Source organism: Octopus sinensis, linkage group LG3 (genome assembly GCF_006345805.1).
Source record: "Octopus sinensis linkage group LG3, ASM634580v1, whole genome shotgun sequence".
Lineage (NCBI taxonomy): Eukaryota > Metazoa > Mollusca > Cephalopoda > Octopoda > Octopodidae > Octopus > Octopus sinensis.
Window position 1 is genome coordinate 130357450 of NC_042999.1, and position 12500 is coordinate 130369949.

General features: G+C 37.5%; 1 protein-coding gene across 1 annotated transcript in view; it reads right to left on the minus strand.

The window, feature by feature from the left end:
- Positions 1 to 562: 562 nt before the first annotated feature.
- Positions 563 to 12500, minus strand: part of LOC115209532 (transcription factor SPT20 homolog) — a 67627-nt gene continuing 55689 nt past the window's right edge. Inside the window, exons 2-3 of the mRNA XM_036501330.1 lie at positions 5646 to 5812; positions 563 to 4336 (exon numbers count right to left, since the gene is read on the minus strand). Coding sequence (XP_036357223.1) covers positions 598 to 4336; positions 5646 to 5812 — 3906 coding nt within the window. The 3' untranslated portion in view covers positions 563 to 597. The remainder of the gene's footprint in view (positions 4337 to 5645; positions 5813 to 12500) is intronic.

A 12500-nucleotide genomic window follows, 5' to 3' on the forward strand; every position in this document is an offset into this window, starting at 1 on the left:
ATTTTCTTTGTTTATTTAATCTATTGCCACATTGGTTTCTGGATTAGCCTTCTAATTATTACAACTAACGTCCTATCCTGATTGGCTACTAATTTTGTAGTAAATTATTCTGCAATTAGATCCATACTGCATTAGCAGAGTCTATTTATTTTGTATATTTTAGATATAAGCAAAATGTCTAATTCAGTATATTTCCATATTCCGAAAAAGTACATATATCTTTATATATGAGTGTTTTCAGCTAGAACCAATTGTTAATTGGTCCTAGTTCTCTTTCTATTATTACAATATCATTTTATGGTTATTATTTCACCTCTTACTAGCATCCGGATGCCATGGAATGTCGGAGGGTCCCTTCGTTTTCAAGTCAACCGTTTCTAGACAACCCGAAACAGATGACAATTGCCAAGTATAGTCAAATACTCCAACTAAATAACAAACCTATACCGTAGAGTCGACTCACTGGAGCTCATCATAATTTTACGGCGCCCTTACAATCATGTACTCATAGAAGCAAATGCAAATTTCAAAAACAAAAGCAAAAGAAAAACAACAACAAGTATAAATGTATAAATAAATAATTTCTTTTTATCAATTTCAACAGTCCGATGAATTAATTGAAAATTTTCTATATTTATAAGGTGCTTCAGGGTGTTTGCGCATGTGCCAATTTAAGGCATTTCGCTGACGACATCTATACTCACAAAAGTCACACTTTAGAGGTTTTTCGTCCTTGTGGATTAAGAGATGCACTTTGAGATGTCGCTCTGCTGCAAACTCTTTCGTACATCCGGGCCACGAGCAACGAAATGCCCGGATGTTGAAGTGCTTTACGCGTACATGTTCTTGTAGATGAAAATTTTTCATAAATTTCTTGTTGCAGCCGTCATATATGCAAAAGAACTCTTTCATTTTGTCGTGCTGTTCGCGTATATGACGTGACAACTCCATGTTATTCTGAAAGAACCTTGGGCAATCACCAATAGTGCACTGTACAGTACGGTCTAAATGTAACTTCCGATGATAACGGAGTGCTTTCGCAGAGTAAAGAACTTTGTCGCAACTATCACACACATAATGGTTAGCAGGAGTTGTGGGACTGTTAGGATGAAATTTATTTCGATGGTCATAAAATTGTGTGAAAGTCCGAAACTGTTCGACACATAGATCACACAGAATATTGCCATTTTGTATTTGCAGGCAGCAGCTGAAATCGTATTTTTGACTGGAGAAATGGGCATTGCATCGGTCACATTCCATCGGTTCCGGTGGGTTACCGTCTTCAGTAACTTGGCTCTTTACCCAGAAGCATTGGTACTCCACCCCACATGACTGGCAAAAGAATCGCACGGGAACATGTTGCCTTTGATGCGAGACTTTTTCGTCTGAAGAGACAATGTCGTTGCAGATTTTACAGTGATAAAGCTCTTGGAAAAGATTTTTACCTGATGAAAACTCCAAGAAATCATCTTCTACCTGTCGGTCATCAGACGAATTTGAGTTGACGTCGTTACAGTGTAAAGACTTTGGGGGACTGTGAAGAACCTTTCCTTCCCTCTCTTTTGATACTTCGTTTCCGTCTTCTTCCTCTTCTGCATCTTGTTCTTCATCGTCTTCATCATCTTGTTCATGCAACTGAGTTGGTGAAAGCTTCAGCAGTGGTTGGTGTTGTTTCAGTGTCTGCAGCTGTTGCACATTTTGTAACTGCTGTTGTTGCTGCTGCTGTTGTTGCTGCTGCTGTTGCTGCTGCTGCTGCTGTTGCTGTTGCTGCTGCTGCTGTTGCTGCTGCTGCTGTTGCTGCTGCTGCTGTTGCTGCTGCTGTTGCAGCTGTTGCTGTTGTAGCTGATGTTGCAGCTGCTGTTGAAGTTGCTGTTGAAGTTGCTTCTGTTGTTCTTGCATCTTCTTTTGTTGTTGCTGTTGCAACTGTTGCTGCTGCTGTTGTTGTAATTGTTGTTGTAGTTGTTGTTGCAACTGCTGCTGCTGAAACTCCAGCTGCTGCTGATTTATCTGCTGTTGTAATGGAGACGTGATAGATTCCGACTGCTCTGGTTGGGACAATCTCGAGCTCTTCCGGCCTCGAGTGCCGCCATTTCGCCGTGTTCTGAACGCTCTTGGCCGTATTCTGAATGATGTACATATGAAGTTAGCATTCGGCTTCATGAAATCATTGGCAGAATGCGACTTGCGAGGCTTTATGTTTTTTAAAGACTTAGGAGATAAAATCATTTCTTGATATAATGACTCTGATTTTTTAGGTTCCAAAGGTGTTTCAAAATGTTTTATTTTATCCTTATCGTTGTCTCCAATAACGTTTGCCGGAGAATCAGGTATGATTTCAACGCAATCCTTCTCGTGAGATCTTTTTATTTCTGGTTTGATATTACTGTTCATCGCTGGAAAAGGTGTTGGCACTATTGAACACTCACTCTGATTTTCAACCTTAAGTTTTGATTTTTCTTCGTTAACTTGGTTTACGTTTACTTTTGGTTTCTTATCTATCAGTAATTGTGTGAGCATTGGCAGTTTCGGTGGCCTTCCTCTTCGACGAACTGGTTTTCCTAATGCTGAAATTCCAGTATGAGGATAGACCATAATAATCGACTGCTGGTTCGAACCTGTTGTTTGGGTACTAGTCTGTCCTGCTGATGTCATTGTTACACACTCTCTTGGCGATGAGATGTTACCCTGAGCAATTGTAGTAACAGTTACAGTTGAAGATGGAGTGGATTGAACATTATTTACAGAATTTGTCGGTAAGCATGTTTGCATTTGTTGCATGGTAGGAAAGAACATAACAGTCTGCGTATTTACAGGTTGAATTGGCACGCTCGAAGTTGTAGGGATTACTTGTGCCACAGGGGCTGAGATCAACTTTTCAGGCTTTGAACGAGATCTTTTGTGAGAAGAAAGTTTCAAAATGCTAGTGTAAACACCAGGAAAAATATTACTTTCGGCAACTAGTTTCAATTGGTCTTGTTCCATGGGTTTGTTCGGTCCTATTGTTTGAGATGGATCGATTTTGGGTATAGGCAACATGGCTTGAGACATTATGGGTAATCCTATTGGATGACTCCCTTGCGGAATAGTTGTCAAAGTTGGAAAACCCATTGGATAAACATACATACAGTTATCATTTTTCTGTAATGTTACCACATTTGTTGGGACTGGAACTGGTCTAGGCCCTTGCGTTGGGATTGAAAAATAGTTGCTAGCGATTTGTGGCGATGCCTCATTTAGACAAGGCGAATTCATCTGTGATGGCAAAATTAATTGAGTTTCATTACAATTTGGAGCTTGTGTTGGCAGTTGATTCACATTAAATATCTGAGACGGTAAATCTGAACGTATCTGTTTATCAGGAGTGACATTCATTATCTCAGGTGATGAACTATTACTTTTAATAACAGTTCTGTTAACATCAAGTTGAGTGGAAGCTAGCTCTGGAGATTGAGAATTATCTCTATGTGCTTGCATCCCAAAATATTCTGCACGGTTACTTTTCTCATTTTCAACGTTGACGGTATGAATTTCGTCCCTACAATTACTGCTACTTTGGTAGTGCAAATGCTCATTTTCAGGTGATGGTACAGGTGATGATGTTAGAGATGTATGTGAAGAATGTGGTTCTAATTTTACAATACTTAAGTCTAATGGCGTTTCACTGTCTGATTCTCGGTAGCTTCCGTCATCTTGGCAATTTACTTTATTGTTTGGTGCATAAATATTCTTCGAATGATCGACTGACTTCGTTGCTGTATGAACATTTCTTAAATGGTTTGTTTTCAGTGAAACAGGCTGACAACTAGAATAGTAATATGGATTTGCTACATTGGATGGTTGGCAGATTCTTGTATCTGTCGTGTTTGTGGTATTATTGTAGAAGACATTGTCTTCACAAACTGAATTATCATTTTCTTGTTCTAATTTAGACTGAAATAATTTCGATCCATGTACCACATCTACTCCGTAGGCGTCATTGAGGGACGAATTATCTTCCTCTTTGCAGACGACTTTAGCTACCTTAAATCTCGCTGTTACAGGTTTCCTTTTGATATTAAATTGATTTAGTGGGAGATCTTTGTTTCTGGCACACAATTCAGGACTATTGTTACCATTGACCATCGGGATATCTGATTCGGTACTTAAACTGGTATTTAAGTCTGCTATGGTAGTACTTGGGGAATATTCATAGCAAGAAGACACGTCTTCTTTCTTAATGCGTATGCGGTTAGCATCGATTGCTGCCTTTATTGCCTTTTCAGAATAGTCACTTGTAGATATTTGTGCTATATTTTCTTCTGGCAAAACGAAGTTGGAACTGTCTGGTTCTTTCAGTCTGAAATAACACCAGTAATTGAAGTGAAAACGGCAATAAAAATAAGAGGGAAACTATAACTTATAAAAATGATTAAACGTTTGAAAGATTTTAAAAATAAAAGTTAGAAATTATTATCAAAAAATATAAAGTACAATATCTTAAATGGAATCATCAACTCTCTATTAATTTATTTGTAGATCATAAACAAAAACACTTTCAACTTAGCAAAATATTTGAAAGCAAACATTTGAAACATGAACTTTTAAACGACTAACATAAACAAAACAATTGTAATGAAACATCACTATGAATGTGTAATTAGATTCCTCTATGCTTTAACATACAACTATGGGAGTTGGGAGGAGCTTCTCTATATGAATTGACTAAGCCTCTATATATTATTCAAAACTATATACTTACTACTGTTTGACTTAACAAATGGCGACCAGTTATTAAACATTTGGGAATTGAGAAAACTATGTCGATAGTAACATAGTCGATTCATTCTAGGTTTCATCGTGTGTGCTTGAATAGATCTACAAGTGTAATTACAATTCCTTACCACATTTTCCCCTAAGTAAATTGGATGCTACAACTCTAATGGTGAGAGAATTCATTAGTGTGAATAGGTTATTGTCTCTAAAGCGAAATTGAAATACGCCAGTCATAAATACAAAGTAATAATGATTTTTTACTTAGCATATTTAAATTTTATTAATCCTTCTCCTGTTTGTTTTGTTAGTAGTTAATTTGTTGACCTCAGAATGACAGAAAGCATATTGGTCCTAATATGAATTTTGGAAGCCGTGAAAAGTAAAGTAAGATGTCGCTTTTGTATCACTTCATCTCCGCCTCCCTTGAATGGGAGTAATAAATATTTATTTTGAATTTACACGAAGAATATCAGAGATGAGCAGAGTCGTAAATTATACTCAGCGTAATACTGGTAGTCACTTTATCGACAAGTCACACCCATTTAAATTCAGACAGTAGAAAGAAAAGCCTGCGTCTTGAAATACATTTAATCAGCGTTCTATTGTTTATCTGAACTCTCAAGTTCATGATTCGATTTCGATTCCTGTTTGAAATTTATTTTGCTAAGTTTGTTAATATACTTTAACGCTACACAATCTTATTCTTTCTACCTTATAAATGACTAAATGGCGATATGAGCATCGATTGAAAAATGTGTGTGTGCGTGAGTGTATGATGTGTTAAAATGTTTTACAAGGAAATTTATGTTTGTAGCAAGTAATACCAATTATAACTATATACACCGTCGTATAAACAATGCGGAATGTATGAACAAAGAGATTAATAAACTTACTTATGAAAGTCAGTGAGCAACTTCCTCATCAAAGTGGCTGAGTCTAATTTAGTTGCATTCTTCAAGTTTTCGAAATCCTTAAAAAGATCAATAGGTATTGTTATATTTTGTCCAGCAATATTTGAAACCATTTCTGTTGGAGATTTCATTAAAGTTTCTGGAATTAACTGAAATAAAAGAAAGATAGTGTTAGGAAATTGCGATAAAATTGATCGGCGGAAGTTCAAAGAATTACAGGAGAAGACTTGAAGGGAGTAACAAAGAGTTCTAAAAATATTACGTATTTAATGATGAAGATATCAATTTCTTGCATTGACATAATTCCACAAATTGAAAGACAAGATTCAATTGAATCGATCCCAATATATTATAAATGCTCCGGAGCATGAAAAGGCAAAGTTAACTCTGATGGCATTTGAACTCAGAATGCGAAGAAGCAAAGTCAAAAGAAAGAAAGCTTGTACGGTACTTGCTCTTTGGTGCTATCTTTCCGACAGCAAATTCATCGGTAACAATAAATATCATGAAACACCCCAAGGTATTGGAGTAGTTTATCTGATTGGCACCACTCAGTGGCGCAATGTTCTGAGATATCCTTGAATGGGGACGATACGTTAAAAACAAAATATCTTATCTGCTAGCACAAATCAAGATGTTGGCTCAGTTGGTGAGATGCTTAATTTAGATCATACAAGTTTACAATCACAACGTTCATAAATATCTCCCTTTATATGACATAATATCAGTTAGGGGACCAACATTTATGTAGTCGATCGGCCTGCTAGAAATCTCCCTCAATCTATACCTTATCATCTTGGAAATGGAAAAAAAATATTGGATGAATGATGTGGTTTAGACACTAAACTTGAAAATATGATGGAATGGCTACGGTTTCGATTGGAGATGAACAAAGCTAAACAACAATAACAACATCGACTGTAAGTACGCGAACGGGATATCCTATTTTAGATTTTGTTGAAGTCAAATTTGAGAGATAGAAGATACTAGTTCCAAATTTTGGCACATGGTCAGCAGTTTCGGGGAAGGGGTAAGTTGATTACATCGATCCCAGTGCTCAACTGGTACTTATTTTATCGACCCGAAAGGATGAAAGGTAAAGTCGAACTCAGTGGAATTTTAACTCAGAACGTAAGGACGAACGAAATGCCGCTAAGCATTTTTCCCGGCGTGCTAACGATTTTGCCAGTTTGCCGTCTCAAGATATTACGGTTGATACATGCCGTAAAGAAAAATACATATCATATCCAACCGCATGTAAACACACATACAATGTGTACATATATCATCGCAATTTCATGATTTCCTACATATATTAGCGTATGTAGAAGATGCGCAGCATTTGAAGAGAGACTCAAATGAACTTACAGATTTTGTTTAATTCGACATTAATGGCTATTTAAACTGGCTGAATGTAAAATAGAATAATTGGCCCAAATGTGAATACAGTTACCGGATTTGGTAAATTTCTAACAATTTTCCTAAATTCATATAAGAATTACGGAGGGACTTTGGGTATTCGGGTACTTTGAAAATACTACATGGGATGACGACTATGCTCTTTGACAAAGCATAGCACCTCTACAGCCACTTTTCCAGGGATACGGTGAAGTCACGGGATTGCAGCATGGCGGATTGTGAAGAGGTAGCAGAAGAGCTCAACTGAGCCAACGGTACTTCTTACATTGATGCTGAGCAAAAGAATCCTAGAAGATCAACGGTCAGGATGACCAAGCTCTATCAAGAGAGTAACTGCAATACATCTATAGGGGTGGCATTCATTGCTGTGTAATCAGCTAATGAAATATTCATGATCTCTCAAGCTCTCTATTCAAACTCATACTAGTGGAATTGGATGGCGACAGGGAGTTATGGGAAAATTCTACTTGTCATCCTCCCGGGGTCGATAAATGAAGTACAAGTTTAGTGAAATACTTGTGACGGTTTTGTATTTTTATAAAACATCTTAATAATTAAATTGTAAAAGAAGACTGAGACCAAACCTGATGAAGGAAAATCATTGTTGTTATTTTCGAAGACGGCAACAGATCTTAACATTGATGTCCCTTATGTTTTATACTTTCATATACATAAACACACGGAAGTACGTATACACACACACACACACATACACACACACACACACACACACACACACACGCACGCACACACACACACACGCACGCACGCACACGCACACACACACACACACACACACACACACACACACACACACACACACAACATACACAGTTTACTGTTTCGTTAAGAAAAGATCAACAAAAAGTACCCCAACCAGTGAGAGATAAATATCATTTAACGTACACTGCATTAAAATAAGAGCTACTGATAGTTTCTTGCCATTAAGACACGTAGTTAGACAGGCTTTTATAAAATATTTTGTGTCTTCCAGCAATCTATAGGATCTGAGCTCATGATTTATTCTATTTGAAAATCAGGATGCTGGTACATGAGAAACTACGAAAAATAAAGCGAGAACAAGGTTGATGCAAAAAGTGAAATGAAAAAAAAATGGTTAGTAAAAACAGAAAATGAAAGGAAAGAAAAGAAAATTTGACAGTAGAAGTCATAATTAAGTTAGTTGCAGAATAATTCAACAGAGAGGGATCCAGAGTCTGCGAGACAGCTGCTCGATCTGGAGTGGGTAGTGTCCTCGAGTTCATCAAAAGACTTGAATTTTCATATACTGAAAATTTCGTATCTGGAATTAAGTAGTGGTGGAATTCTTGGATCTACAAATATCCGAGAATTCACTTTCAGACAAACCAATGAACGAGCATCTAATGACTTTTATTTCACTAATTTTTTCTTTCCTTTTTTTTTGGGGGGGGGGTGGAATAAATGAGATTTTGCAAAATGTTGTATTCAGAGACCTGTTGTTGTTGTTGTTAAGGCGGCGAGTTGGCAGAATCGTTAGCACGCCGGACAAAATGCTTAGTGACATTTCGTTCGTCTTTTCGTTCTGAGTTCAAATACCATCTCGGTCTACTTTGCCTATCCTTCCGGAATCGATAAAATAAATACCAGTTGAGTACTGGGATCATTGTAATCGACTGCCCCCTGCCCCAAATTTCAGGTCTTGTACCTATAATAGAAAGAATTATTTTTATTATAACTTAGGCGGCGAGCTGGCAGAATCGTTAGCACCCTAGACTAAATGCTTAGCGGTATTTCGCCCGTCGCTACGTTCTGAGTTCACATTCCGCCGAGGTCGACTTTACCTTTCATCCTTTCGGGGTCGATAAATTAAGTACCAGTTGCGTACTGGGATCAGTGTAATCGATTGTCCCCCTCCCCACAAAAATCCAGGCTTTGTGCCGATAGCAAAAAGGATTATTATTATTATAACTGCTGAAAGACTTGAGGAAGGGGTATTGGCCATGACCTTTAGAGAGAGGCCCTCCGGGATCGGTAAGTTTGACGCCATTAATGTTCCATTGACACTGTTACAGGACAATACCTTCTTGAAAAGCATGAGCTTGGAGAAGATTCCAAAGAGCGATGTTCTGGGGAAGAAAGCACTGGGAATAATAGTTAGTGCTAGGCCGAGGGTGTTAGACACGTCAAGAATGGCAAGAGGTGGAAAGTCGAGTGAGCGGGAATGTTTTAATAAAGTGGAATGCCTTCAGCCTTCAGTTGGAAGTATATCGCTGTCTTAGCTTTGTATGAGCCTCTTACACTGAAGTGCTCGTCACAACTTTTCATATTTGGGTTGTTTTTAAATGCAGCAGACAAGGCGTGTAACGTTACTTGCAAAGAGACACTCCATCATCCAGAGACCGATCTTAACTAAGGATGTTACTGATGGAAATATCAGTGTATGGTGAATTTTGATTCGTCAACGCCCAGAAAAATCATGTCATATTTTATGAACTTCCACAAGGAATCGAGTAGTTACATAATATCTATGAAAAATTTGGAACTTAGTCAATAGCTATATATCACTCTGGTATCATGTTGTGCGCGCATACACAGTTTATAAGTTCAGACGTGCGCGTGCGCATGTGTGTATATACACATATATCTTATATATAAATGGCAATTTCTGTCTTTCTGTCTGTTACCATCATACTACCTAAGCCAGCGAACTAATCTTCAATAAACTTTGCAAACATATTAAACTAACACCCAGTTCAATATTGGATTTCAATAAAAATCTATAATGTGCTCCCTAGGGGGCTTGGACGAATTATATGATACAATGAGACGGGTGCAAAGAGTATTAATATGATGGAAATATGGTAACAGAGTGAGGGTGACTGATATCAGGTAAGGGGAGAACAGCGTTGTCTAAGCGGCAATGGGATAGTAACGTTAATACAGCTGTCATATACACGCCACGCTGCATACATACTTCCGTAAATACATAGATACATGCATACACACACACACACACACACATACACGCGCGCGTACATGCTCATAAGTAACTTTTAAAACGCCGAAGAAGGGAAAAGGTAGGTGTGAGGAATACTTGACTTTAAGGAGAGAGGGGGAAGGTGGCTTTTTTACTGTCCATAGGAAAGAAACACTCGCACACAGAAAGACAGATAGACACAGACACGCATTCATACGTTTGTCTATTATACACCATTTTTAACTCGTGATTACTTGTGTGCACGTTTGTAAATGTGTGTGAGTGCGTGTGTGTGTGCGCGCGCGCGATGTCCTATAACTGTCTGTCTCTCTACTTTTGTAGGGCTTCTCTTTTTCTATCACATATTGTGAGATTTCAAAATTACATCCAAATTTTCAAATTCGGTATATTGAAATAATTTTCCGCGTAAAATCCGATTTTGTTATTTATTTGTTCCAGAAAAATTGCAGAAAACTGTTACTGAAGTTTGAAGTTTAATCATTTTTACCTAGAAAACAGGACTTGGAAGCTGGCATTTTCTGCATGATAGCTGTCTATCACAAAATGAAAGCAAAATCATTACGAGGAGGAATTTTTATTTAACAAACGAAAGCAAAGCATTACGACGACCAAAGTTGCAAGAACTTCTGAAGTTTAAGTTTTAATGAATAAGATGATGTGAAACGGTCGAACAGACATGTAAATAGTTTAAAAAGGAAAAAAAAATCCCATCAAAGTTTTTTGCGAAAAATTGCACAAATCCGTCCTAATCAAGAGGCCTGTTGGTGGAAGGCATGGTCTGACATGGAATAAACAAAAATTCATAAATGACATTCTATTGTAAAAATTGCCTTGGATCGATGGGCTATTCAGCTAGTATATATATATATATATATATTATATATATATATATTTATATATATATATATATTTATATATATATATATACACGCAAGCATGGGTGTGTGTTAAGAAGCTGGCTTCCCAATTACATGGTTCCAGATTCTGTCCCATTGAACCTTAGACAAGTGTCTTCTAATATGGCCACGGGCCGACCAAAGGCATATGAGAGGACTCGGTTGATGGAAACTGTAAGAAGCCCGTCATGCATGTGTGTGTGTGTGTGTGTGTTTGTCCCCCATCATTGCTTGATAACCGGTGCTGATGCGTTTACGTCCCCATAAAATAGCGGTTCGGCAAAAGAGAACGTTAGAATAAGTACCAGGCTTAAGGAAAAGTAAGTAGTGGTCGATTCGTAAGGCTAATATTCTTCAAGGTGGTGCCCCAGCATGGCCGCAACCTAATGACTGACACAAGTAATGTGTGTGTGTGTGTGTGTGTGTTGTGTGTGTGTGTGTGTGTGTTGGAATGACTGCATTACTTGAACCAGAAAAGATGTAGGGTGATGCAAAGATCTTTATTTATAGAAGATTATTCCGAGTTTTCGTTTTCAATTATGTATTTATTTTACTTTGAATACCTCGAAATAGTATCTGAGCATTTCAGTCTAGTGCAAATAAACCAAGATACAACTCCGAATAACCGTGAGTACACAAATGCAAAAAGCCTATCTGCGCGCGCGCGCATTTAGTCCTACACCTATCTATCTATATACACGCTAACTCACGATTTCTTTCGTCACTGAAACGTTATAACCGCTCTTTCGGTTGTCAGCATATCACCGTCGTTTGTAATTTTCGGTGGCATTCTTTACTAGAGCAAAATATTCGCAGTTACCAATTAATCTTCGATGAGAAGGAGAGTAGTAGCTATAGTGATAAGGCCATGATGTTGATGATGATGATGATGATGATGATGATGATAACGATGATGATGATAACGTAGGTGGTAGTGGTAGTATCAGCGGTGGTAATGCTGATGGCACTCGGTTGTGGTGAAGCTTATACTGTTGTTATGACGATAACGATAATGGTAGTGTACATGTTTGGGTCATGTGTCAATAGCAATCGGTATAAAAAGGTGTATTTGAGTTTACTTTAAGGATTGTTGTTGTTGTTGTTGTTGTTGTTATAATGGTGGTGGATTTTGTTGCTGTTAGTTCGCTGTAATGTACTTATTGTTGTTGGATATAAATATATAAACAAATACAAAAAGAATTAATTCCTTCACTATATACTTATTCTAGTCTTTCTTTCTTTATTTTCTTTCTTTCTTTCGTGTTTTCATCAGTCAGAAAACATTTGGCTTCCTGTTTTGAAGCTGCATAATAAAATGTCAGACAACTTTCCTGCTGAATCACTGTAAACGTAATTCTACATTAAATTGCAAGGCAGAAATAATTCCTCTTGAATTCTTTACGCTTTTTGCCGACGTTGCTAACGTCGTTGAAAGCTATGCAAGATCGTCATAAGCGATATCTTTATTTGCAAGAAGTAATCAAACCAATACTCAGTATACTGCAGAGGAACAGGTTAATAAAAAAAATACGTTACTGCCTT